This window comes from Canis aureus, chromosome 1 (genome assembly GCF_053574225.1).
Source record: "Canis aureus isolate CA01 chromosome 1, VMU_Caureus_v.1.0, whole genome shotgun sequence".
NCBI classification, from domain to species: domain Eukaryota; kingdom Metazoa; phylum Chordata; class Mammalia; order Carnivora; family Canidae; genus Canis; species Canis aureus.
In genome coordinates, this window is record NC_135611.1 from 110,314,601 (window position 1) to 110,341,324 (window position 26,724).

The 26,724-nt window shown below is 54.0% G+C and overlaps 3 protein-coding genes across 3 annotated transcripts; all 3 read left to right on the forward strand.

The window, feature by feature from the left end:
• The first annotated feature begins 2,240 nt into the window (after window positions 1-2,240).
• NANOS2 (nanos C2HC-type zinc finger 2) lies at window positions 2,241-3,317 on the forward strand. Its single transcript, XM_077863243.1, has one exon. The coding sequence runs from the start codon at window positions 2,304-2,306 to the stop codon at window positions 2,718-2,720; it is 417 nt and encodes a 138-aa protein (XP_077719369.1). The 5' UTR covers window positions 2,241-2,303; the 3' UTR covers window positions 2,721-3,317.
• A 10,064-nt stretch (window positions 3,318-13,381) lies between these two features.
• On the forward strand, window positions 13,382-22,371 carry MYPOP (Myb related transcription factor, partner of profilin). The gene is made up of 3 exons (XM_077848039.1): window positions 13,382-13,448; window positions 14,201-14,752; window positions 19,603-22,371. Exons 2-3 carry the CDS (start codon window positions 14,254-14,256, stop codon window positions 20,322-20,324), a joined length of 1,221 nt encoding a protein of 406 aa, XP_077704165.1. The 5' UTR covers window positions 13,382-13,448; window positions 14,201-14,253; the 3' UTR covers window positions 20,325-22,371.
• A 1,254-nt stretch (window positions 22,372-23,625) lies between these two features.
• On the forward strand, window positions 23,626-26,480 carry IRF2BP1 (interferon regulatory factor 2 binding protein 1). Its single transcript, XM_077848065.1, has one exon. The coding sequence runs from the start codon at window positions 24,323-24,325 to the stop codon at window positions 26,075-26,077; it is 1,755 nt and encodes a 584-aa protein (XP_077704191.1). The 5' UTR covers window positions 23,626-24,322; the 3' UTR covers window positions 26,078-26,480.
• Window positions 26,481-26,724: the final 244 nt, after the last annotated feature.

The window sequence follows — 26,724 nt, forward strand, 5'->3', positions numbered from 1 at the left end:
CCCTGAGTCGAGGGCTGTCTTCTCCCTCTCCGTCTGTGATTTTTCTCTCTCTCTCACTCTCTCTCAAATAAATAAGATCTTAAAAAAATAATATTCAGAAATTAAACTCATAGGTACTATAGCCCATGAACACACAGGTTGTATTTTTAAAAATTAATTTTGTGTCCTAACTGAACTCCAAAGGGGAAATAAAAGCCATTTATAATAAAATAATAATCTATTCTCATGTATGAATGCTCAAATAAGGCCAATCTAAAGCACATCTCATTAGGCATATACTAGCATCTCTGTGTCGACTCCTACAAATGAGACAGGAGCAAACTGTGTGTTGTTTGGACAGTTGCCACAATCAGCATAGCCTCGGGTGGTGGGGCTTCTAGAAATAGTGAATAGCTCTGAATAACAATGTACACAGTGGTTGCATTCCAGGAAAAGGCAGTGTATCTGAAAATACCGTAAAAGCACTAGTGTTTATATGCAAGACACAGCTAGGTTCTAGACTTGGATCATCATAAATGGGTTTTCCTACATATATGGGTGTCCAGTGGGACATTGGGTGGCTAAGTGGGGCCCAAGAGCATGCGGATTGCTGAGGTATCTGGCATCTCTAGTCCATGCCCAGTAAATCCAGCCACACTGCCAATCACTGTGACAAACCCAAAGGACCCCACCATTTCCAAAACATCCCCTAAAAGCAATCGACAGTCTGATAGCTTCCAGCCTGTGCACACCAGGATGGCTTATCTTGAGATTCTCACTCTGTTCCGTCCACTCCACCCACCTCGCTGTCCCCAAACTTCAGGCCTCCATGTCTCGTGTTCTTCTTTTTGGAAGATTCTTCCTTGTGCTCTCAGCTTCTAGGCCACTTCCCCCAGTCCAGTCTCCCTTGGCGTCCCCTGTCTATATGTAGTTCAGTGGTTTGGGTCTATTATTTTCTCATTTGTTGGCTGTTCCTCAGCCCCCAACCCCCGCAATGGACTGGAAATAGGCACCAGATTAGTGTCGTCACTGCTGACCAGCATCCGACCTAAGGAGCCTCGATGACTCTGCACTAGACAAATGTCAGGGAGACAGAGGTTAGTGGAAGAAGAATTCCTGGAGGTGATGTGGGCAAGAGGCAAGGCTTTTCTTAGCTGCCAACCTCAGATAGGATTTGGGACAATGCACAGAGCCATGGTGGAGCACTCTAAGTGAGACTGTGCCATGCCATGAGCCTCTGCTACCTCTAAGATCAATTCCCAGCATTTCTAGAGTGGAAATGAGTGCAAATTCCAACTGTGCCATCTCCCTCCTGGGTGAACTTAAGTACATTCTTTAACCTCTCTGAACCTCATATTCTTCTCTATAAAATGTGAGTGATTATGCCCACCTCCCTGAGTGGTTATGAGGCTCAAGTCATGTTCATAGATCTCACGTATAAAACATTGAACACCGAAGTGTGCGCTCAAAAAGTATCTGTCGAATAGAGGGCTCCCAGTTCAGGACCTGGGTCAGAGTCCCAGCTCCGTGGCTTGCATGCTCTGTGACTCCAGGCCAGCGAGTTTCCCTCTCTGAGCTTCAGGTAACTCAGTCTATCCTGTGGGGCTCTTAACTGTGTTTCCCGCATAGATGTTGTGAGAGTGAGATCAGATCACACAGGTGCAGCACAGTAGGGCTCCTGGTAAGGACCTGTCATTATTATCCGGAATGTGGGGCGCCTGGGTGGCTCAGTGGTTGAGGGACTGCCTTCTGCTCAGGGTGTGATCCCGGGGTCCTGGGATCGAGTTACGCATAGGGCTCTCTACAGGGAGCATGCTTCTTCTCCTGCCTACTGCTCTGCCTCTCTCTCTCTCTCTCTCTCTGTGTGTGTGTGTGTGTGTGTGTGTGATGAATAAATGAATAAAACCTTATTATTAGGAATGGTTCTGGGGTATAGGGCAGCCCCCAGCCTTGGGGTAAATGAGGATGGGGAGCGAGGGGGCATTTGCACACATGGAACTTTATGGAATGGATAGGGAAATTGAGGCCCAGGGAAAGGAAGGGTCTTTCCAGAAGTCACAGGGTAGCCTGGAAGCAGAGAAAGGACCAGAGACAAGGGGAAGGGCCTCCTTCCGATCTCCATGGGGGATTACAGTCAGATGGGGATCCTGGGCAGGGAGTGGGCCCTTTAAATCTTAAGCTCCACCTTTGTTTAGAAGGGTCTTTGGGGGAGTATAAAAGGGGGTGCAGTTCCTCTCTGCTCCAGAAAAGCACCTGCTGCTCCTGCCCACTGGCCCCAGAGCCCTGGCCTTCCTCTAGCCACCCACCACCTCCGCCTGGGAGCCATGCAGCTGCCAGCCTTCGACATGTGGAAGGACTACTTTAACCTGAGCAAGGTGGTGTTGGCACTGATCCAGAGTGGGGGGCAAAGGCCAGAGGCCCAAGGGAATGGGGAGCCGAGACCTGGGCCCCAGCTGGGGCAGGATCAGGGTGTGGGAGGGCTGGGGGCCAGCCGAAGCCTGGCCACCCTGTGCAATTTCTGCAAGCACAATGGGGAATCGCGCCACGTCTACTCCTCACACCAGCTGAAGACCCCAGAGGGTGTGGTGGTGTGCCCCATCCTGCGGCATTATGTGTGTCCCTTGTGCGGGGCCACCGGCGGCCAGGCTCACACGCTCAAGTACTGTCCGCTCAACGGCGGCCAGCAGTCTCTGTACCGCCGCAGTGGCCGCAATTCAGCTGGCCGCAAGGTCAAGCGCTGAGGATCAGGAGGTGCCTACCCCCCTTCTACCCCCAACCCTCCTGGTTTGGTCCCTGCCTAGTCTCTGGACCCTCCCCCTGACTCACCCAGCCCTTTGGAACTTCTGGCTCCCAGAGCTACATCCCTGCGGGATCCTGAAACAACAGGCTGCTGGGGAGCCCCGCCAGCTCTGCCCCCCGGGGCCTCTCAGGCCTGGAGCTCTGTCCTGGGGGTGTCTATGGATTCTTGGTGAGGCAGGACTGCTGCCCTCTGGACTGCAAGGCCTGGTGGCTCCTTCTGGACCACCGTTTGTGGATCTTTAGTCTTTCTGGGGGCCAGTGTCACCAGCAGCCCCATGATCCCATTCCTGGTGGACTTCTTGGATTATTGGACCTAGAGGACCCAGCGTGCTCTCCCAGGCCCAGCCTAAGAACTTGGAGAGAGTGAATGAGACTGGCTTGGACACTCTAGCCCAAGAACATCAAGATGTGATTCTGACTTGAGACCAGCTTTGTCCACCTGCTTCAGCCACCACATGTGAACTCATGGTTTCACCGTGGACCTCCCTGGATTGTTCCTTCCCAGCCCGGGCAGCCCATCCACCGGGAGCTGGGGACAGGAGGAGGCATGCGGCAGGAGGCAGGGAAGGGGGGGGGCGAAGGGGGGTACCTTGTCTTGGAAGGCTTATCTGGGAGTGGAGAGCTTGGGGTGCGCTGCTGACATCCTTCAACTCCCCCTGGTAGACCTTGTTGTTCATTCTGTTTCACTGCACTCCCGCCCCCAACACCCCCAACCGCAAATCACCAATGGGTGTTTCCCACAGCCGGAGGGCGGGCAGCTCTCCACTGCCTCCCACCCACCTTTCAAGGTAGTTTGCTAAAAGTCTTTTTTCTTTCTCCCAGTTTTCTTTTTCATTTTTTTTTCGTCCTCCAACATTTAATCAATGAAGCTCCGACAAGAAAGGGGTTTTAGTGCCCAGATGGGAAAGGCAACTGCCTAGATTTTATTTTAGGGGCAAGGAAAAGAAAGAGCCCCGGTCAGATTTTTAAGTTGCTCCGTTTTTGGCTCAGGGCTGGGCCCTGGGTGTTCAGCACTAGTGAATAAAGGGCGTTTCTGGTTGTCTCTGAAGTCACTCTGGTTCTGTCTTCTCACCTGGAGGCTGGGGGAAGGAAACCACGTCTGCCCCAAGGCATGGAAAAAGGGAAGGGGTCTTGGGGTCCTTTCACATGCCCCTCTTCATGTCTCCACGTCTCAGCCTCCACCTTAACCCCAGATTCCATTTTTTTTTTTTTAAAGCTTTTATTTATTGGGATCCCTGGGTGGCTCAGCAGTCACGCGCCTGCCTTCAGCTCAGTGTGTGATCCTGGAGTCCCGGGATCGGCTCCCACATCAGGCTCCCTGCATGGAGCCTGCTTCTCTCTCTGTTTGTGTCTCTGCCTCTCTCTCTCTCTCTCTCTCTGTCTCTCATGAATTAATAAATAAAATATTTTTAAATTATTTATTTATTTATTCATGAGAGGCAGAGACACAGGCAGAGGGAGAAGCAGGCTCCCTGCAGGGAGCCCGATGCAGGACTTGATCCCAGGGCACTGGGATCACGACCTGAGCCAAAGGCAGACACCTAACCCCAGATTCCTTCTCCATGTCCTTCTTGGGGTTCCCCCCTCCCACCCTGCTAGACCACAGGTCTTCCAGGACCAACTTTATGGTAGTTCTTAAATTCTACTCCCAGACGCTCTTTGGAGAGGTGGTGAAAAATATGGTCCCTAGCCCCTTGGAAATGCCCATATGCACAAAATGTTACTTATAACATCAGGGCTTCTTTTTTTTTTTTAAGATTTATTTATTTATTCATGAGAGACACACAGAGAGAGTCAGAGACACAGGCAGAGGGAGAAGCAGGCTCCATGCAGGGAGCTTGATGTGGAACTCGATCCCAAGACCGCAGGATCACACCCTGAGCCAAAGGCAGATGCTCAACCACTGAGCCACCCAGGCACCCCTAACATCAGGGCACCTTGTACCCCACTGGTCCACACATATTTACTAGGCGCCTATTTTGTGCCAGGCACCTTTCTAGGCATGGATGGGTATATCAGTGAACAAAGCAGATGACACTTCTGGCCTCATGGAGCTGACTTTCTAGTGGGGTAGGAGGTGCACTGACCATCAATCAACAAACACATAATAAAATGGTGGATGATAAGTGCTCTGCAGGAAAACAAGGTAGGGTGAAGGGATGCAGGGAGAAAGAAGAAACTATTTTCCACAGGGCAGTCAGGGAAGGCCTTTCCGTGGAGGTGACATTTGAGCAAAACCCAAACGAAATGAGGAAAGCAGAGAATATCTGGAGGAAGGGAATTCCTGGCAGAGGGGACAACAAATTCAAAGGTCCTGCAGTGGCAGGAGGCCAGCTGTATGGTAAGAGTTAAGATCAGAGAGGTACATGAGGTGGGCAGAGAGTTGAGGATCTTGCAGACCCTGGTGAGAACTTGACCTTCATTGTGCATCCTCAGACTGTGCGTGGCACCATAGACCCCTCCCTATATATGCTAGTCACATAGAGAACCAAAGACCCCAGTTAAGGATCTCTGCTCCCAGGTTCTTTTCCAGAAACACAGCTCTGTCCACAGTAGAGACCCCTCCTCCAAGTTAAACCAAATGATACATAACAAGAAGATGCCCCAACCCCGGAGCCATGGTGTTCCCTGGGCAGCAGGTTGAGCCCCAGAAGAAGAGGGAGCTGCATGGAGCAGGAAGACGATGGCCTTTCAAATGGACCGATGGAGAGCTTCATAGTTTAATAAAGGGACCCCGTCTGACAAAGTGTGGGCAGCAGGTACAGAAAGCGACAAGTGGTGGTACACGCAGTATTTGGGGGCATTACAATGAGTGGAGGGGTGCATGTCAGACCCCGAGAACTGAGGGAGAAAGATACGAGGGTGCATCTGGAGTGTGGAGGATGGGAGGCTCTTGGAGACATCCATGAGCGCCTCACAAGGTTGAAGCATCCTGGAAGCTTCTGGACACCTGGGATGGGGCTCAGAGGAGAGAGCTGGAGATAAGCAATTAGTGGTTGTCAAGCTTGCAGGTTTTGTTTTTTTAATGACTTAAGTCATTTGTTCAACAGATAATTGAGTGGCACGGTAGATGACAAAAGGGAAGAACATAAAGAAGCCAAGGGAACAATGGACCCTGACCTCTATCACCTCCAGCACCTCACACCTGCAGAGCTCCGTGCTCCTCTGCCAATGGCTCCTTACCTGCAGCTTTCTCGTGACCTCCACACCAGATTTAGACCCAACTCCCCACTGAGCCCAGACTTTCAACGAGTCACAATATCCTGGCTGCCTTCCTTAGATGCCCAGGGTGAAGGGAGTTGTCTGGATGACATGCAGGGGTCTGGTGCAAATCTTGGCTGGGGGTAAGGGGCCAGTTAGGACATGGTGAGTATCAGGTGCTCAGGGGGTGTTATAGGTTGAATTTCATCCCCCCAAAAAGATATTTTGAAGTCCTAACCCCCAGTACCTCAGAATGGGACCTTCTTTGGACATGGGGTCATTGGAGATGTAATCCTTTTAGATGAGGTCATACTAGAGTATGAGGTGCCCTTAATCCAACTTGACTGGTGTCCTTATAAGAGGAAAGTAGGGGCCTGGGTGGCTCAGTCGGTTTGACATCTGTCTTCGGCTCAGGTCATGATCCCAGGGTAGTGGGATCAAGTCCCGTGCAGGGTTCCCTGATCAGCAGGGAGTCTGCTTCTTCCTCTTCCTCTGACTCTCCCCTTGATCCCCACCTGCCTCTGCCACTCCCCCTGCTCCTGCATGCTCTCTCACTCTCTCTCAAATAAATAAAATCTTTAAAAAAAAAATAAGAGGAAAGAGGTACACAGAGGAAGACAGAGGCAGAGATTGGAGTGATCCTGCCACAAGCCAAAGAAGGCCACAGAGCTGCAAGAGGCTGCAAGACGCAAGAGAGATCCTCCCCTAGAGCCTTCAGAGGGAATGCAGGAATGCCAACAGCTTGGTTTCAGGATTTCTAGCTTCCAGAACTGGGGGAGTACATTTGCGTTGTTTTAAGCCACACACTATGTGGTATTGTTATGACTGCCCTTGGAAACTGAGGCATCCCTAAAAACTAATACACAGGGGCACCTGGGTTGCTCAGTGGTTGAGCATCTGCCTTTGGCTCAGGTTGTGATCCTGGGGTCCTGGGATCAAGTCCTGCATCGGGCTCCCTGCAGGGAGCCTGCTTCTCCCTCTGCCTATGTCTCTGCCTCTCTCTTTCTCTGTCTCTCATGAAAAATAAATAAAATCTGAAAGAAAGAGAGAGAGAGAGAGAGAGGGATCCCTGGGTGGCCCAGCGGCTTAGCGCCTGCCTTGGGCTCAGGGTGTGATCTTGGAGTCCCAGAATTGAGTCCTGCATCGGGCTCCCTGCATGGAGCCTGCTTCTCCCTCTGCCTGTGTCTTTGCCTCTGTGTGTGTGTGTGTCTTTCATGAATAAATAAATAAAATCGTAATCAATCAATCAATCAGCTCATGAGAAGGCTGGAGGCGGGGAGCCACGGGCAGAAGTGAGGCACATGGAGCTCTGCAGGTGTGGGTACGTTGAGCCAGGATGCAGGAGGGCTGGCATCCTCTAGCATCTCCTCCATCTCCCATGAACACAGAGACAAGGCAGCTGGGCAGACGGTCAGCACACAAGGCAGCCTCCCAGACTCAGGGCAAGCACACAAGGGGCAGGGTGGTCTGGGAGGGCAACCAGAATCTTCTGCTCTGGGGCTTCATGCACCCACTCTGTGCCTTCTAGAACAGAAGAGAGGAGACAGAGGCTGCACTTCATGCAGAGAAGCAAGTGCTTAGAAGTGACCTCCTCCTTCCAGAACCACTGTGGGCTTAGGAGGGGAGGTTCTATACCCACTTCCGCTGGGGAAGGAGAATCAGATCCACTAAAGATGGATCTAGAACCCCCACAGTGTTCTCACTGTGCCCTGAAGTAGCGCAAGCCTGAGGTTGAATCCCTGAAACTCAGGTTCCCACCGTATGCATGGTGCCTGCCAGTGTCTGGGTCTCGGAAATTGAATTTGGGCCCCGTGGGAGGTCCACGTGTCCTGGTGAGCTGGAACTAGAAGTTAAAGCTGATTTCCACAGTTGACCAGAATTGGGGCCATTGTGGAGGATTTTATACAAAGGACAGGAAAAGGTAGCTCTGTTAACTAAAGTATTAACTTTAATCTGCATTGAGCATGCCCAGAGATCACTTTTTGGGTTTCCCTTCCTATTGCTTTATGTGTCTTTCATTTGTCCTTTTGGTCTCCTCCCGCCTTCTTTCTCTTCTCCTTTCTTTCTTCCTTCTGCCCTCTCCCGTCCCACCCTCCCTTCCCTCTCCTCTGTCAGTCATTCTGACAAATGCAAACCTTTCTCCCAGACTCCACTCTCATCATGCACCCCTGCCAATGCAATACCCACCCAGATGTCTCATCATGTTCAAAACAGAAATCCTATTGGCTCGGAATTCACCCAGAATCTGACCACCTGCCCCCAGCCCACTACTACCTACCTGATCCCCACCATGACTGATAAGTTTCCTTGTCCCTCGTGTCCCTGCTTCTGCTCTTGACCCTCCAGAGTACATGTCAAATCCCAACATAAGTGATCCCATTAAAAACAAGTCTGCTTGTGCTGCTCCTCAGCCCAGTCCTTCCATGGTCTCTGTCTCACTATGTAAAAGCCCAAGTCCTGGCCTCTCTCTGGGCTGGAGGCAGGGAGAGGCCAGGACCTCTTCTTCCACCCACTCTTTCCTCCCTCCCTCTTCCTTCAATGCTCCAAGAATATTCCTGCCACCGGGCCTTTGCACTTACCCTTTCCCCTCCTTGGATTGCCCTTGCCCCAGAGAGCCACATGGCTACCTTCCTTGCCTCCTGCAGTTCTTTGCTTACATGTCACCTTCTCTGTGAGGCCTTCCCATCCCCACACTCTGGATCTTTCTTACCTTGTTCTACTTCTCTTTCCTCCTAACACCTTCCACCATCTAGCATGCTTTACTGCTCATTTATTATGTCTGTGGTTACAATGGTCAGTTTCATGTGTCAACTTGGCGAGGCTACAGTCCCCAGCTATTGAAACACTAAATCCTGGTGTTGCCATGAAGGTGTTTTGTAGATGTGATTAAAGTCTATGTTTAGTTCACTTTAAGAAAGATTATCCTGGATCATTGGGATGGGCCTGATCCAATTAGTTGACAGGTTTAAGGAAGAGAGCTGAGAACGTCCTCTCTTAAATTCAGCTCCTTTCACTTTTTACTGCAAACGATAGTGAGAAGTCCATTTCACATCTTGATTCAACACGCGCGCGCACACACACACACACACACACCTGGTGCAAAAGTTTCACAAAATAATAATCGTAGTAATAATAATAGGACAATTATTACACACCAGGAACTGCTCAAATACTTGATACCTAGTGACCCATCACAGTCCAATGAGGTGGATTCTGAGGTTAACCCCCACTTTCTGGAGAGGAAAAGTAAGGCCTAGAGAGGTTAAGTCACCTGTCCAAGGTTACATAACAAGGAGAGGGAGAATTTGAACCCTGACAGGATGCCTCTGGAGTTGAGCAATTTCCACTATCCTGAGATGCATCTTATCTCCATACCGCGCAGTCTTTTTTCCTATTCTGCTTTATTTTGTTTCTTTTTTTTTTTTTTAGATTTTATTTATTTATTCTTCAGAGACACAGAGAGAGAGAGGCAGAGACACCGGTAGAGGGAGAAGCAGGCTCCATGCAGGGAGCCCGACATGGGACTCAATCTGGGACTCCAGGACCACACCCTGGGCTGAAGGCAGTGCTAAACCTCTGAGCCACCTGGGCTGCCCTATTTTGTATCTTTAATAGTTGTTGCATCCCATTAAACATTTTTTCAGGACCCACAGTTTGGAAAACATGTCTTAGAAAGGCTTCCCTGATTTATGCCCCATCGCAGGGCCTTGCTCTCTGACCTCCTACACACACACACACAAACACACACACACACACCCCGGGGTTCCCCACGCCTCACCTCTGCCCACAGCTCCCTGCCTCCAGCCCTTCTCATGAGCTCCACAGCCCCCCAAACCAGTCTTCTTTGGTGTCACCAGCATCCTGGGTGCCTCATTTTGATGCCCAGCATATTAATTTTCCCCGAGTTGCCATAACAAAGTATCACAAACCAGTGACTAAAAAAAAAAAACAGTGACTAAAAACACAAAGGTAGGGATGCCTGGGTGGCTCAGCGGTTGGGCACCTGCCTTCTGCTCAGGTTGTGATCCTGGAATCTGGGATCAAGTCCCACACTGGGCTCCCCTTGGGGAGCATGCCTCTCCCTCTGCCTCTGTCTCTGCCTCTGTCTCTGTGTCTCTCATGAATAAATAAATATTTTTTATAAAACCCCCACACACAAAGGTACTCTTCTCCATTCTGGAGGCTAGAAATCCAAAATCAAGGTGTTGGCGGTGTTGCGCTCCCTCTGAAGGCTCTGGGGGAGGATCCTTCTATGCCTCTTCTCTTGCCTCCTTGCTTTCTTCCTTGTCTCCTGCAGCCTCAGCTGCCCTGGGCCTTCCTTGGCTTGTGGCAGGATCACTCCTAGACCAGAGTACTGACGGTCACCTAGAGGGCTCCCTTCCCCTCCCCAGACCGATAGTTACATGCCCTGTACATACTACCTCTCAGATGTCTTCCAGTTCATTTCTACCCTTTGCACCATCCCTGCCTAGTCCCCTCCTCCCCTCTTTCTATCCCCTTTCTGCCCCTGTCCCAGATTTCTCCTTTGAGTCTAGCCAATAATCTTCCCCTTCCCACCTATTCTCTATACAGCTGAGTGGGGTTGGGGGGTATCTTTCTAAAGCACGAATCAGACCGTATCTTTCCTTGCTCAGAACCCACGGCCTGTAGGATTGTATTCAAGCTCCTTAATGTTGCCCATAACGCTCAGCAGGGGCTGTCCCGGACCCCTGGACTCTGATCCCTCATCAGACACATGGTGGGACCTCATATAAACCCAGCCCCGCTGAAAGTCAGCTTGTTACCCACTGTGTACCTGCACTCAGAGAAATGTGATCAGAGAAAACCCGATCTCACTTCAATTTCAACACCAGTAACCCTGAATGACTGGGTCTATTGTCTGTTTCCCTGGGTACTCACTCATTCTTTCAACACTTTCTCCTGTCTCTTCCCTAACCTCAAGACCTCCCTGTCATCTCAGACCCTTCTTTCTACTCTCCTGAGACAATCTAAGGAACTCCTCTCCCCTCCCACTATATTGTGTGGCTGAACAGCCCTTGCCCCTTAGACTACCCTCCACTCCTGCCCTCGGTCCCACTCACCATGCCCATTCCAGGACATTGATCCAAACACTCTCCTCTCCCTTATGTGCACCATCAACCTCCCTTCTTCTGAATCATCCTAAATTGGCCTACAACATAGTATTACAATTCCTATCTTACATAAACCTCTTAAGATCCCAGGCCCCCTTCCAGTAGACCCCTTTGCTGGGCTAGAAAGGATCATTGAGGCTGGCTCTCTCCAAATCTTAATCAATCAATAAGCCCCTTCAATCAATCAATCAATCAATCAATCAAAAAACCCTCTCTTTTCAGATTTTATTTATTTATTCATGAGAGACACACTGAGAGAGGCAGAGACACAGGCAGAGGGAAAAGCAGGTTCCATGCAGGGAGCCTGATGCAGGACTCGATCCCAGGACCCTGAGATCACCACCTGAGCCAAAGGCAGATGCTCAATCACTCAGCCACCCAGGTGCCCTGATTTATATGTCATTTAATCACTGACATCTCCTAAAGTTGTATCTCAAGACTGAACCTTTCCTCTAAGTCCAGTCTCAAATATCCAACTGCCGATCTGACAATTGTCCTTGGTTGAGTGAAGGGCACCTCAAGTTTGGGCAAACCTGAACTCTCGATCCTCTTGCAGCTCTGCCCATCTTTGCTTCTAGTAGCTCCAACCTTCCTGTTGCTTAAGTCAAAGATATTGGAGTCATCCTGGACTCCTTTCTTTCTCCCACTTCCTATACCCAACTATACTTCACTTCACCTCCACAGCTACCACCCCAGCTGGAACCATCACCACCTCTCTCCTGAACCATCTCTCTCCTCAACTCAGCTTCCACTCTTGCTTCCTAAATTCAGTTCCCCCAGAGGAATCCTATTAAACCAAGAACAGTTAGATAGATCATGTCCTTCCTCTACTCAAGGGTCCTCCTGTGACTCGAACTCCTGTAAAGGCCAGTGTCCTTACAGGGACCCATGAGCCCTGTGCCATCTACCTCCCTGCCCTGCCCTGCCCTCCCCATTGGCCTCCTCAACGTTCCTGGAACACAGGAGACACAGTCCCATCTACCTCCCTGCCCTGCCCTCCCCACTGGCCTCAACGTTCCGGGAACACAGGAGACACAGTCCTGCTTCTGGCTTCACCGGGTCCCTCACCTCCCTCACGTTGTTCACTCAAATGTCACCTTCTCAGGGAGGTCTCCCCTGGCCACCTTATTTTCAAATTACAGACATGCCCACAAGCACCATACTCCCCAACTCTGTTTCCTACCTCCATTTTTTCCGTAATACTCATCAATCACCTCCTCACTTATGTATCTTATTTATTTTGCTTATTGTCTGTTACTCCCAACTGTGAGCTCCATGAAGGCACAGATGTTTGTCTCTCGTGTTCACTGCACTTGGAACCACATAGGTGCTCAGTAACTGTTTGTTGACTAGATGAATGAAGCGCCGTTTGTTGAATGACCTTGAGGACTCCTGCAAGATGCAAAATGCATTTCTCGGCCCGACTTAACTCCATCATCCTTTCCTCCAGCTCACCCAACCCGTGTTCTAGATTCAGTGCTGCCTCCGAGCATGCTTTAAGTCATACCTGCGCCAGGATCACCCTCCCGTAAAAGTCCTGCAGACTCTCCCTCCAAATCCTTCCTCCCCGCTCCATGACGTCAGTGTGTGGACGGGCTCCCCCCTCCCACCTCCCGGCAATGCTGGAAGGTTGACGGGTTGCCCTGGTTACTGCACTCGCCCGGGGTGGAATATCCCCAGGGTGCCCCGCCCCAACGGGTAATAGTTGGTTGGCGGATCCAGAGCAGCCCCGCGCCGGGGCAAGTACCCGCGGGCGGCAATCGGGGTTTCGTACGCCCCCACGCCACCCACGCCGTTGTCATGGAAACGGAGCGCTTCCCTCCAGCGCCGTTTCCCTCCCCTTTCTCCTAGAGAAAGATACCCAAGTATAGTAAGAGGGTTAGGTAGGAAGACTGTCAGAGAGGCGAGGACGCCGCTCGTTCTCAGCGAGCTCTCCATTTCTCCCACCTCCTCCAAGGATTGCTACGCCTGCGCAGACACGGAGCCCCTGGTACCAAAGCGAGGGGGAGCGAGGGCGCGCATGCGTGGACAGTTTTGCGCGTACGCGGCTGTGGCTTCAAGTGAGGGAACCTAACGCCGCGCTAATGTTGCGCCTGCGCAGCTAAGCCCGGCTCGAGGAGGCCCTTGGAAAGCAATTCTGCGCTTGCGCCGTGGGAGGGGCGTGAAACTCAAGCGGTAAGGGCGTTGGGGGCTGACTGGCGCTAGGTGCGCCTGCGCCGTGGCTCTTGGGGCGGCCGGGGGCGGGGCCCAGAGGGGGCAGAGAGAGGAGGGGGGAGGGAAGAGGCCGCAGAAGCCCGAGCCTTGACCGACGGGCAGGCGGGGGCTGCGGCGGCGCCGGTGAGTGACCCGCGGCTCGACTCGGTCCCCATCCTCCACGACCCTCACTCTTCCTGGAGTCCCCCATCGCCTCCGTTGTCCCCTCTAACTCCCGGACCCCATTTCTCCCGGAGCTCCTCTTAATTCCTGGCAATCCCCAGAGCCCCCACAATCCCCGCATACCCTAATCCCTCGTATTTTATAGTCCCCGCGCCTCCACTGTCCTAGAAGCCCCCAGTTCACCGTTAATCCTGGGCATCCCTTCTGAGGACCCCTTCTCAATACCGTTCTTACAGACGTCCTATTGCCCCGGAACCCCCAAAGCGCTCCTCTGCTCCAGATCCCCCTTCTTGCTGCATCTCTCCTTCAGCATCTCCTGACCCCCATCACCCCCATGCTGCTTCGACCCCCGAGACACCCTCATCGCCCCTCCATTTCTCATTCTCCTGTCGCCCCATTCTCCTCTAACTCCTGCAGACACCCTCTCCTCCTTCGCTTTGCCTCCTTTCCCTCCACCCCTCCAGACCCTCCCCCAATTTCCGTCAACTCCTCGGCGTGGCACTTTGCGCCGCGCGAAGCACCGGAGGAGCGCTCGGCGGGTGTCAGCTATTATTAGGCACTCCGAATGTCCCGCGTGGCTCGTCGCCCCCAACCACTCAACGCCGCAACCCCTGGCCCCGGGGACACAGGAGGCGGTGTCGGGGCGGCCGGGGTGGGGCGGGCGGCGCGCGGACGCCGAGCCCCCGCCAGCGCCGTGCGCCCTGTGCCCGCAGCGCCGGCGCCCCCCCATGCGCCAGGCGGCCGGACGGCGGCGTCGGGGGGCGCCATGGCCTCGGCGGCGGCGGGCGAGGCGGAGGAGACCACCCGGCTGCGCAAGCCGCGCTTCTCGTTCGAGGAGAACCAGATCCTGATCCGCGAGGTGCGCGCCCACTACCCGCAGCTCTACGGCGCGCAGAGCCGTCGGGTGAGCGTGGCGGAGCGGCGGCGTGTGTGGGACGGCATCGCGGCCAAGATCAACGGCATCACCAGCTGGAAGCGCACCGGCCAGGAGGTGCAGAAGCGCTGGAATGACTTCAAGCGCCGCACCAAGGAGAAGCTGGCCCGCGTGCCGCACTCCACGCAGGGCGCGGGGCCTGCCGCCGAGGACGCCTTCTCGGCGGAGGAGGAGACCATTTTTGCCATCCTGGGGCCGGGCGTGGCGGGGCCGGCAGCAGGTGCAGGGGCCGAGCAGCCCTCCGGGGCCGCTTCCTCGCAGCCGCCCGCCCCGAGTGCCGGCGCCCAACGCTACGTGCTGTCCGAGGACCGCAGGGACGACCGACGGGCAGGTGAGTTCCTTCCAGCATCACCTTCCCCAGAGCAGACAGTCGCAAAGTCAGCCGCGTGCTCCGCACTGTTCCCCAGCCCTTTCCGTGGCTCATCACATCCTCACTACAACCCTGTGCGGTGGGTGCTGTAATTATTCCTATTTTAAATATGGGGAAACCGAAGCTCAGAAAATGCCCAAAGTCCCACAGCTCATGATTGTGAGTCATGAATGGAACGCAGACTTAAGAGGTCTGGCTCCAGAGTCCACACACCCAGGATTCCCGGCACATTCAAGATTTCATTAAACGCAACATAGGGTAGTGACGATGGAGGCAGACTGTCCAGGCTTCAGTCACAACTTTGCCACTCAGCTGGGTCACTCTGGGTAAGTTACTGCAGGTCACTTTCTGCCTCTGTAAAATGTGGATGAAAGAAAATAGTCCCTACTTCAAAAGCTTGTTGTGAAGATTAGATGAGTTAATATGTGAAAATTCCTTAGTACGGCTGGTGTCTCCTGCACAAGGTCATGCCATGAGTAGGGGAAGTGTGGAGAACAGAGTACAAAAACTTCCACTTAGCCTTGACTTTGGATTATTCTTTCTTCTACAGCTATTTCCCCAACCATCTGCCCTGTGCTGGGCAGTGCTGGGGACCCAATGGTGCCTGAGACATCCCTAGCCCTGACCTCCTGGGGCTGAGCTGTGGGAGTCCAGCAGGGGCACCTGACCCAGACTGGGAGGTGAAGGAAGGCTTCCTGGAGGAAGAGACATCAGAGACACAGAGCAAGAATGAGGAGCTGAGGAGTGTTCCTGGGAGAAGGAACAGCATGTACAGTGGCTTTGAGACAAGAAAGCTTAGCCAGTTTAGGAATTGAGGAGTTTCCAATTTAGGGGAAGGGGAAAGTGAAAAAGATTGAAGAAAGGAAATGTTTTTGAGAAGAGGTCAGAAAAGTCAGCAGAGGCCAGACCATGCAGCAGCTTCTAGGCTGAGGTGAGGGTTTTATCCCAATCGCTGTAAGAAGTCACCGAAGGGTTTTGAGAAAGAGAAGGTCATGGAAGTGATCAAACAAGTTCAGGACTATGTGATTCAGAGAGGTTCATTCACTTACCCAAGGTCACACAGCAAGTAAGTAGTAGAATTGGGACTCAAATACGAGTTGTGTCCAACTCACAGTGCATGCACTTAACCACTAGGCTAGACCGCCCGGAAATATCAGGAATGATTGATACTGACTGAGAGTTAATGCATATGCCGGAATTAGATCACCGGCAGTTTGTAAGTGAAGGTCAGCACTTTAGACTTTTTATCTTCAGGGTGTTTGGGAGGCCTGAAAGCCATTTTGGGCAGGAGAGAGAGACACAATCACTTGGGACCCTTGTTATCAGTATGAATATCAAACCTCATCGTTTCTGTGAAATGGCCACATTGAACCAGAATGGAGATGGCAACCTTAATTTTTTTTTCAAGAGTTGTACAATTATTGTATTCATTCATTCATTCAACAAATACAAATTGAGCACCTGTTGCCAGGCAGGCATAGTGGTAGATGCTGGGGATACAGTGCGGAAAAAGGCAATTTCCCTTTCCTTATGGAGCTGGCATTCCAGTTATTGGAGACAGACCACAAACAAGTAGCCCCCAAACAGATCATATACCAGGAGATGATTAGAACTAAAAAGAAAAGGGGTACCTGGGTGGCTCAGTGATTGAGCATCTGCCTTCAGCTCATGTCATGAACTCGGGGTCCTGGGATCGAGTCTTGAATTGGGCTCCCCGCAGGGAGCCTGCTTCTCCCTCTGCCTGTGTCTCTGCCTGTGTGTGTGTGTGTGTTTCATGAATAAATAAATAAAATCTTTGATTAAAAAAAACTAAGGAGAAAAATAAAGCATGTGAAGAGAATAGTGAGTGATGAATGTCGGGGCTGCTATATGTAGGGTAGTCAGGGAGGGCATCTTTGAGAAGGTGGAATCTGAGCAGAGACCTGAAGAGAGAAACTGAGCCAAGCAGCTATCTGGGAGAACAGCGCTTCAGCTAGAGGAAACCACACATGCAAAGGCCCTGAGGCAGGAACATGCTTAAAGTGTCCTTGATTGGAACCTCACACAGAGATTACCCACCGTGTAAACTCATAAAAGAGGAACTGCTGTGATTGAAGGACTGGAACCATGTCTGGGGCAGCCTGAGGCATCTCTGTTGACACTAGAGGGAGACCTAAGGATAATTTCCCTCTCACCCAGTATTTGAAAAACAACAACAACAACAACAACAACAACAGTAACAGCATTGAAGATTTACTGTGTGCCAGGCACAGGGTTTGCCAGGCAGAGGCCTAAACCCTGTGCCTGGGGTGATTCATATAATCCCTATGATGGCCCTCAGGGAGATGTTCTGGTTATTGAGTCACTTGGTCCTTTGCTCACTACATACCTATTTACAGATGGGGAAATTGAGGCCCAAAGTTTGCAAATAAATCCTTTTAAATCTTGTCATGACCCTTCTGTGACCCCCCATGAGCACAAAGGCTGGGCCACTTTCTATTGTTGAGTAGGCTAGAAGAGCAGTATTGCAGAGTCGCTGCAGTCCCTACACCCCTTATGAGGGAGGCTCATTGCCCTTGGGCCCACAGCCTGGTCCAAGGAGTGGCTAAGAGCATGGGTTCAAATCCCTCCTCTCCCATTCACTAGCACTGTGACATCTCTTGGGGCTTCAGGTCTCCTCATCTGTAAAATGGGTTAATAATGACAGCACCTACCCCCAGAGAATAGCTAAGAAGAAGCACCAAAATACTATAGGAGGAAAGCTTAGCTGGTTTGCCTGGGGCTGAGCCAGGAAACTGTCCAACAAGTGTTAGCTCTGGTTATCACCTCTCTCCCCACCTCCCCTGCCTCCCCCACCTGGCTGGCCCAGGGAGGCTGGGCCCAGCATTTAAGTCTAGAGGTGGCTGGCTGTGTCTGTGACAGGAGAGCTGGGAGATCAGATTTGGCCTTGGAGCAGGAGACAGGCTTCCCTGAGGAAGGAGTATCTGAGCTGGCCAAGAGGCCATGCAATGGGGCTGCTCCTGGTGGAGGGAACTGCATGTATGCTGGCTCTAAGCCAAGGAAGAGGGACAAGAAAGGGGTAAGAGCTGAGGCCTTACAGCCTTAAGGAGGGGCTGGACTGATCCCCCGTGGGTTCTGGGGGCCTGTGGGCGGGTTGCAGCAAGGACCTGGGGCCCAGTGCCCCAGTCAGTGCTGACTCCCTGGAAGCCACAGTTCCTTTTTCATTAAATAAAAAATTTTGTGCTGGACATTATTCTAGGCGCTGGGTAAACAGCGGTGAACAAAACAAAGCCCTGCCTGATGGAGCTGACATCAGGAGAAGGAGACAGACAACAAACACAGAGCGACCCCATGCCAGGTGGAGCTAAGTGGTATAAAAGAAATCAGGTAGGGTTAGGAGAGAGAAAAGGACAGAGACGGGAGCTACTGTAGACAGAAGGTCATGGAAGGTCCTCCCAAGGAGGCCACATTGGAGCAGAGGAGCTGAGGGAGGGAGCCAGGCAGGTATCTGGGGAAAGAGCTTTCCAGGCCAAGGAACAGCAAGTGCAAAGGCCCTGAGGCAGGAGCAGGCCTCTTGTGTTTGTGGGTTGACAAGCAGGCCAAGGTGGCTGGAGCCTGGTGAATGCGATACAGAGGGGAAGGGTGCAGATGAGGTCAGGGAGACAGTGGGGTAAATTGTGCAGAGTCTCGGGGGCCTCGAGGGCTTTGATTTTACTCTCAGAGATGAGAACCCCAGGGAACTTTTGAGCAGAGAAAGACCACCCATTTAAAGCATGAACAATGCAGTAGCTTTTCACATATTTATGGAGTTGTACAACCATCACTATCAATTTTAGAACATTTTCATCACTCCAGAAAGAAACCCTGCCTCTCTTAGCTGTCATCCCCAGCTCTGCCCAGCCCAAGGTGACCACTAATCTACTTTCTGTCTCTGGTAGATTTGCCTGTTTTGGACATTTCATATAAATGGATCATAGGCTATGTGGTCCTCTGTGGGTAGCATAGCTGACATGTTATTTTGGTGGGACGTCAGTAGTCCCAGGTGGGAGATGCTGGTGGCTGGACTAGGAGGGGCCGTGGAGGTGGAGGTGGACAGAACAAACAGGTTGGATGTTAAAATAGTTTGAAGGCAGAGCCAGTGACATTTGCACATGGACAACAGTGTCCTGGATGAGAAAAGGAGTGAAAGATTTTGGCCCAAGTGACAGGAAAGACAGGAGCTGTCATCAGGGGAGATTGGGATGGCTGAGGGAGGGGTGGGAGATGGAGGACCAGGAGCTCGGCTCTGGGCCAGAGAATTTGAGGCCTGGCTAGATGACGGAGGGGGTATGCTGTGTACACAACTGGAGGAGAGGTTTCAGGCTGGGCCAGGAAACCTGGGAGCCTCTGTTTGCAGACTGTACAAGTTCCTGAGCATAAATGAAATCTCGGGGGAGAGGAGTCAGGGAGAAGCGCAGCAGGCTTGGGGTTGAACTGGTACAGACACAGCTGAGATAGAACTCCTACCACCTGATAGGACAGAGCCCAGCTTATGCAGCCTGAGAGGTGTGTGATGGGGGGAGTGTCTAGAGCGTTCAGAGCCTTCTAGAATGTTGGTGCTGACTGGCTCAGCAGGGGACTTCCAGGACCCTGTCTCCACTAAGGCTGGCATCGGCCACCAGGTGGTCCTTAAATATATTGACTCTCTCCCCTGTGTTCTCCTCCGAGGCTTGATTTGCCTTGGGTTTTGAAAGGATGGCTCTGGGGCCTGGGTGGGTGGGAAGTGAAAAGGGGAAATCAAGATGGCAGTGGGGGGGGTCACTGTCACCTTACCTACATCTCTCTCTCTACAGATACACCAGCCCACAGCAAGGGGGGTTCCAGCAGCCCTGAGCAGTGGGCCCGGCCCTCCTGCAGTCCCCAGGAAGGTGGCTGCCCCCCACCGAAGGAGCGTGAGTCCCCGCCCCCTCCAGCCCTGCAGAGGGTCCAGTTGCCCCGCCTGGCCTTGTCTCCACCGCCCCCAGCCCCTCCACCACCGCCGCCGCTGCCACCACCACCCCAGGCACCTCAGCAGGTGCATGTGGCACCCTCGTCCCCCAGCCCACCACCTCCTCCACTGCCAACACCCACGCCCTCGGCCCCAGACCCCTCTCTGGACTTCCTGCGGGCTCAGCAGGAGACTGCCAACGCCATCCGGGAGCTGGCTGGCACCCTTCAGCAGGGACTGGCCAAGCTGAGTGAGGCCCTCAGCGCCCTACTGCCTCTTCTGCCCGGAACCCCAGTCGACAGGCTGCCCCCACCCCTGCCCCCACCCCCACCCCCACCCCCACCCCCCAGGCCCGTCCTGCCCCCACCTACCCCCAAAGTGGAGATCACCCCTGAGCCCGTATCTGTGGTAGCTGCTGTGGTGGACGGAGCGGTGGTAGCAGCCAGGGGGGTGATCATTGCCCCTAGGAGCGAGGAGGGGACCCCCCGGCCACCCCCAGCCCCGCTTCCTCCCCATGACTCACCCCCACACAAGAGGAGGAAAGGCTTTCCTACACGGAAGAGGCGGGGGCGATGGAAATCTCCGTGAAATCTGCTGTTGGGTTTGAGCTTGTCTGGGCTCCTCTGCCTGCACCTCCTCCCCCCAGCTTAGCCCAGTGGAGGAGGGCAATGCACCTTCCCCATCTCAGCTGCACCCCAGCTCCCCTGCTGCAGGGGCACAAGCACCCCACTCCCTATACTAGTTAGTGCCTGATTCTCAGGGGACCTCGTTGATGGGTGCCCCGGCCCTTTCTCCAGTACAGCGCTGTCTGCCTGGCTGCTTCCCTGAACCCTAACTTCTAAGCCATCAATTTTACGTTATTTATTATTGCCCTCTGTGGGTTTCGGAGGGAACCTCTCGGGTCTGCACATAACCCCCTTCCCTAACAACTCCTGGTCTTGACTTGAAGAGAATTGACCCGTAGTGGCCTCCTCGCTTCCCCGATCCAGACTTTGGAGGGGGTGGGAGTCTCGAGACACATCAGAATATGGATGGCAAAGGATATAGCAGCCTATACCCTAGGGAGGGGGGGTGGAGTTCTCATGGGAGGTATAGGTGGGGCCCTCTGCCTCCCATTGCTGTGTCTGACCTCCAGGGCCCATCCCCCTCGTTTCTCCCCCGTGGTGACAAGATATGAATAAACTTATTTTTAATACAATTACTTTGGGCTCCGAGACAGGCCTGGGGTTTCAGCACTGACGCCTGCCCCACCCCTCCATGAACACGTGGCATCCTCCCCTTGAAGTTGGAAGCTGGCCTTTCCTGAAAGCCATCGAGTCCTGTTTTCAAATCTTACTCCTACTTACTCATCCTTCTGACACCTCTAAGTGTCATCTCCAGGAGAACTTTCTGGATATCCTCCTCCAGGCTAGGATGGGTCTGCCTCAATTACTGTCTAGTATCCTGTGGTCCCTAACTGAACACATGCCTTTATCCGTTTAAAGCCAGTTCCTCCATCCCCACCCCCCAGATTCAGGAAGGCAAGAACTGGTTCTCTTTTTTACTCCTAAACCTGCTGCAAAGCAGAGTAGCAAAGTAGCTAATAACCACCACCCTGGATCCGGTCCTACCTGGCCCAGCCCCTGGTGCCACCCTGGCCAACTGTGTGGGCCTTCTTTTTCCTCATCTGTAAAATGGGCACAAAAACGTAGGAGGCTACAGCTGCATTCCATTGTCATTCTTCAGGTCTCGACTCAAATATTCACCTCCTCAGAAAAGGCTTTCCTGGCAATCTCTACCCACCCCATCAGTTAGGCAGGGAAAATCCAGTTAAATAATCATTTGAGTAAACTTAAATTGATTTGTCTGCCTCCATCACCAGGATGAGCCTTGTCAGGGCAAGCAAGGCCTGTACCTAGCTCAGTGCTGTGTCCTCAGCATTGCCCAACACAGAAGAGGGTTGCATCCTTGAGTTAATGGGCAGCTCAAAAAGCAGGGTTGCCATGTATGGTGCTCCTTTCCTGGGCCAGGCACCATGCTAAACATTTTTACTGGTTTTCCTTTAAACTTGAACCTGCCCAATGAAAAGCAGACTCTCCAGGGGTCTCTGTTTTTTTCCTGAGAAGTTTAGGGACTTTCCCTAACCTTGCCAGCGGCCAATCCCAATTCAGCCACCTGAAGCTGGACTCTGGCCAGAACTCTTGATCCCCCCACTGGTGTTTCCTGAAGAATGGCTTAAAGGCAATTCTAGGAGATATGTGGATAGCCTTTTTAATGATTCTATATGGTGTGTTAACTTGATTAAAATGTAGCTAGTACCCCAAAACTGCAGCTAGTACCTAAAAAAACCTACACTTGTGCACATAATACAGACATACCTCGCTTTATTGTGCTTTGCTTTATTGCACTTTGCAGATACTGCTTTTTTTATTTTTTACTAGTTGAAGGTTTGTGGCAACCCTGTGTCAAGCAAGTCAATTGGTGCCATTTTTCCAACAGTCGCTCACTTGTGTCTGTGTTACATTTGGTAATTCTTGCCATATTTCCAACTTTGGCATTATTACTACATTTGGTATGGTGCTCTGTGATCAGTGACTAAAACTCAGAGCTCAGATGACGGTTAGCATCTTTTAGCAATAAAATATTTTAAAATTAAGGTATATATGTTGTTTCTTTGGACGTCATACTAGCGCACGCGCATAGCGTAACCTTCACTTTTAGACGCGCTGGAAAAACCGAGAAGTTCATCTGATTTGCTTTGTTGCTAGATTTGCTGTATTGTGGTGGTCTGGAAGGAGCCTACAATATTTCCGAGGTATGCTTGTATTTCTTAGGATGAGGCAAAAGTAATCCTTTTTAACGCCTTTGCACACACACACACACACACACACACACCCCACCTCAGGGGAGTCAATTTCCAGAAAATAATCCAGGTGGTAAGTGAAATTGTGAAGCTGACACTGATTGGCTAGCAAAATCAGAGCTGCTAGGATAGCAGCAGGATGTGGGAGAGGAAGCAGACAATCCAATTAGTTTGAGAACTACTAATGAATGCAACTCTGACAAGCCATTCAGGTATTTTTTGAGCGCTTATCCCAGCTTACAGAGAGCAAGAGGGTGATGGGTGTTAGAATCTGGAGACTTCTCTCCTCCCCTCCCTAACTCTTCCTGCCTGACTCGCACCGTTCCCGATGCTAAGAAGAAATCCCTCTCCCCGGGTCCGGGGGATGATGCGGGGTGTCCCCAAAACCTGGTTGGTCCGATCAGGTAGTAAGCACTCAAGGTTGTAGAAAAATCACCCCCCACAACTCTTGCTCGCCATCTCTGGCCTCTTTCTCTTCCACCAAATTACCGAGCCGTAGAGGATGAGGATTCCCTCAACCTGGTGCTCCCCCAAAAAGTAAAGCGCCCAGAAATTGAGCCGGGGGGGTGGGAGACAGCGGGAATGGGGAAGGCCTCCCCTCCACCTCCCAGACGGCGGAAGTGCGTCAGTTTATCCTCCCGGCAGAGCATTTTGGGAATTGTAGTGAAGCGGTGGCGGGGAGGCGGGAGGGAGAAACACCGCGTAACCCTTTGTAGACCGGAGCGCGCGGCCGAGCCGGAACGGAGTTCGAGGGCGCTCCACCACTCTCTTTAATAGATGAGACGACTGAGGCCAAGTCCTGGCCCAGAGGCCTCCGTTCTTCCCCTCGCTCCGGCTGTTCCCGGCCCAATTCAGAGAATGCTACACAAGACAGCAGGAAAACGAGGTGCTAAAGCAGAACCCTCCCTCCCCGAGTTGCCAGCTTCCCGTCCCCCCTACCCTGCAACCATCCAATCAGAGCCCCTCCGCCCCGCCCCAGAAGCTGCTGCCTCCCTAACCAGTCATTGGCCCACCTTTGATGGGCGGGGAATCGGGCTTCAGAGAGAGCAAGACTTTTGCCTGAAGGTGCACAGCAAGTCCGATCCGACTCTAGACGCCCGAAAGCTTGTCCACTTCCTACCATGTCTGAATCCGGGGTAGCTCTGACCATTCAGATATCATCTCCGCTCCCAAGCCCCAGTGCCCCAGCTCCTCTGAGCACGCCGAGCTCACCGCCGGGCAGCGTCGAGCGGTAGGATTTGCGCTGCTGAGAGACGGCGAGCCCGCTCCTCCGGCGCCAGCCGTCCCCTTTAAGAATCGGCCCCGGCGGGACTACGTTTCCCAGAAGGCTTTGCCGGCGCGTTATGTAACTTTCCCTGCGAAGCGGCCTCTGGGGCAGAAGGAGGTGGAGGCGGCGGCGGCCGTTGCAGCGGCGGCGGCGGCGGGAGCGGCGGGACCCCGAGGCGGCGGCGCCCGCGGCCCATCGCGGGGCCGGAGCTGTGCGCCTCGGCCGGGAGCCCGGAGCGGGCGGAGGCGCCGACGTGCCTCCTACAGGCTTTTCAAGGAGGCGGGAGTGAGGAAAAAGGCTTAGGGCCCAGGGGGCGGGGAAGGGGGGCCGGGCCTGGATCGGCGGGGAGGCCGAGCCGGAGAGGCCTGACTGTGGCTCGCGCGGTCCCCGGGACGCGAATCGAACGTCGGGCGGCGCGGATCGAACGTCGGCGGCGGGTGGAACGCCGGGGCTCAGCGGCGCGCGCGCGCGGGGGTCATGGCGTCGGTGCAGGCGTCCCGCCGCCAGTGGTGCTACCTGTGCGACCTGCCCAAGATGCCGTGGGCCATGGTGTGGGACTTCAGCGAGGCTGTGTGCCGCGGGTGCGTGAACTTCGAGGGCGCGGATCGCATCGAGCTGCTCATCGACGCTGCCCGCCAACTCAAGCGCAGCCACGTGCTCCCCGAGGGCCGCTCCCCCGGGCCCCCAGCCCTCAAGCACCCGACCACTAAGGACCTGGCTGCGGCCGCCGCACAGGGGCCTCAGCTACCGCCTCCGCAGGCCCAGCCCCAGCCGTCAGGGACAGGCGGCGGCATCTCGGGCCAGGACCGCTATGACAGGGCCACATCGTCCGGCCGCCTCCCCCTGCCTTCGCCCGCCCTGGAGTACACCCTGGGGTCCCGCCTGGCTAATGGGCTGGGCCGGGAGGAGGCCGTGGCGGAGGGGGCTCGAAGGGCCCTGCTTGGCTCCATGCCCAGCTTGGTGCCCCCCGGGCTGCTGGCAGCTGCAGTGTCTGGCCTGGGAAGCCGAGGGCTGACGCTGGCACCCGGCTTGAGTCCTGCCCGTCCAGCTTTTGGCTCCGATTTCGAGAAGGAGAAGCAGCAGAGGAATGCGGACTGTCTGGCAGAACTGAACGAGGCCATGCGTGGCCGGGCAGAGGAGTGGCACGGGCGCCCCAAAGCTGTGCGGGAACAGCTGCTGGCCCTGTCTGCCTGCGCCCCCTTCAACGTTCGCTTCAAGAAGGATCACGGGTTGGTGGGGCGGGTGTTCGCTTTTGACGCTACCGCCCGCCCGCCGGGCTACGAGTTCGAGCTGAAGCTTTTTACCGAATACCCCTGTGGTTCTGGCAACGTGTACGCAGGAGTCCTGGCCGTGGCTCGCCAGATGTTTCATGATGCTCTGCGGGAGCCGGGCAAGGCTCTGGCCTCATCAGGCTTCAAGTACCTCGAATATGAACGGAGGCACGGCTCAGGGGAATGGCGCCAGCTGGGGGAGCTGCTCACCGACGGGGTCCGCAGCTTCCGAGAGCCCGCTCCTGCCGAGGCCCTGCCGCAGCAGTACCCGGAGCCAGCCCCTGCAGCCCTCTGTGGCCCACCCCCGCGAGCCCCATCCCGGAACCTGGCGCCCACGCCACGCCGTCGCAAGGCATCCCCTGAGCCCGAGGGTGAGGCGGCTGGCAAGATGACCACCGAGGAACAGCAGCAGCGGCACTGGGTAGCGCCCGGTGGCCCATACTCCGCCGACACCCCCGGTGTGCCTTCACCCATCGCCGCCCTGAAGAATGTGGCGGAGGCCCTGGGCCACTCCCCCAAGGACCCTGGCGGGGGCGGGGGCCCTGTACGCGCTGGGGGTGCCAGCCCCGCAGCCTCCTCCACCGCCCAGCCTCCCGCCCAGCATCGTCTAGTGGCCCGCAATGGTGAGGCAGAAGTCAGCCCCACGGCAGGGGCAGAAGCTGTGAGCGGGGGTGGTAGCGGCACCGGGGCGACCCCTGGGGCCCCCCTGTGCTGTACCCTGTGCCGGGAGCGGCTGGAAGACACCCACTTCGTCCAGTGCCCCTCAGTGCCCGGACACAAGTTCTGCTTTCCCTGCTCACGGGAATTCATCAAGGCACAGGGCCCTGCCGGGGAGGTGTACTGCCCCAGTGGAGACAAGTGCCCCCTGGTGGGCTCCTCTGTCCCCTGGGCCTTCATGCAGGGCGAGATCGCCACTATCCTTGCTGGAGACATCAAGGTTAAGAAAGAACGGGACCCCTAGGCCACCACTGTCACCAGTCTACTGCCTCCCACCCCCTTGCTACCCACCGCTTCTGCGGATAAATTATTCCCTCTCCCCCAGCCCAGTGCTACCCCCACCTGTGTACATACCCCCTTCCTCATCCCAGATGGGTCCCCTGGGGTAGATGCATTGAGGGTGGGGGGAGAAAGCTTGTGGCTTCTGTTCGAGGGGGTGTTTGGGGTCCTACGGCCCCTCCAGTATCCCTCGCCCCTCCTTAGCTTGGCTTTGCTGCTGCTTGTAGTTGGGGGAGAGGTGCCCCCCTCCTCCTTGAGAAGGGGCCTCCTGAAATCTCGCTCTTTATAAACAAAGCAAAAGCATTTTATTGCCCCCCCCCCCGCCCCCTTTTCCTCCTTCAATAAACCGAAAGATGGTTTTTTTTTTTCCTTCTTGGTCCCTTAGTTGTGTGAGATGCTGCGCCCTCTCTGGGACCGAACTGGTCCTGCAGGGAAGGGACTTTGCGTTGTAGCCTCCAGGTGGCGCCCTTCACTCAGGCGGGCCCGTTGACTGTTTTTAGAAAGGCGGACCACAGCTCAAGCGTGCTAGCCATCTGCCCATTTTCCAGATGGCAGAACTGAGGCCCAGAGCACGGGAGGCTCCTTGCGTGGGAACCAGAGCCAACCTAGGGA

What these genes read in the sequence shown, in the direction of transcription:
- NANOS2 (XM_077863243.1), top strand. Translation starts at nt 2,304, where the DNA reads ATGCAGCTGCCAGCCTTCGACATGTGGAAGGACTACTTTAACCTGAGC.
- MYPOP (XM_077848039.1), top strand. Translation starts at nt 14,254, where the DNA reads ATGGCCTCGGCGGCGGCGGGCGAGGCGGAGGAGACCACCCGGCTGCGC. An exon ending in CAGGGACGACCGACGGGCAG is followed by an intron (nt 14,753 to 19,602) that starts GTGAGTTCCTTC and finishes CTCTCTCTACAG; the next exon opens with ATACACCAGCCCACAGCAAG.
- IRF2BP1 (XM_077848065.1), top strand. Translation starts at nt 24,323, where the DNA reads ATGGCGTCGGTGCAGGCGTCCCGCCGCCAGTGGTGCTACCTGTGCGAC.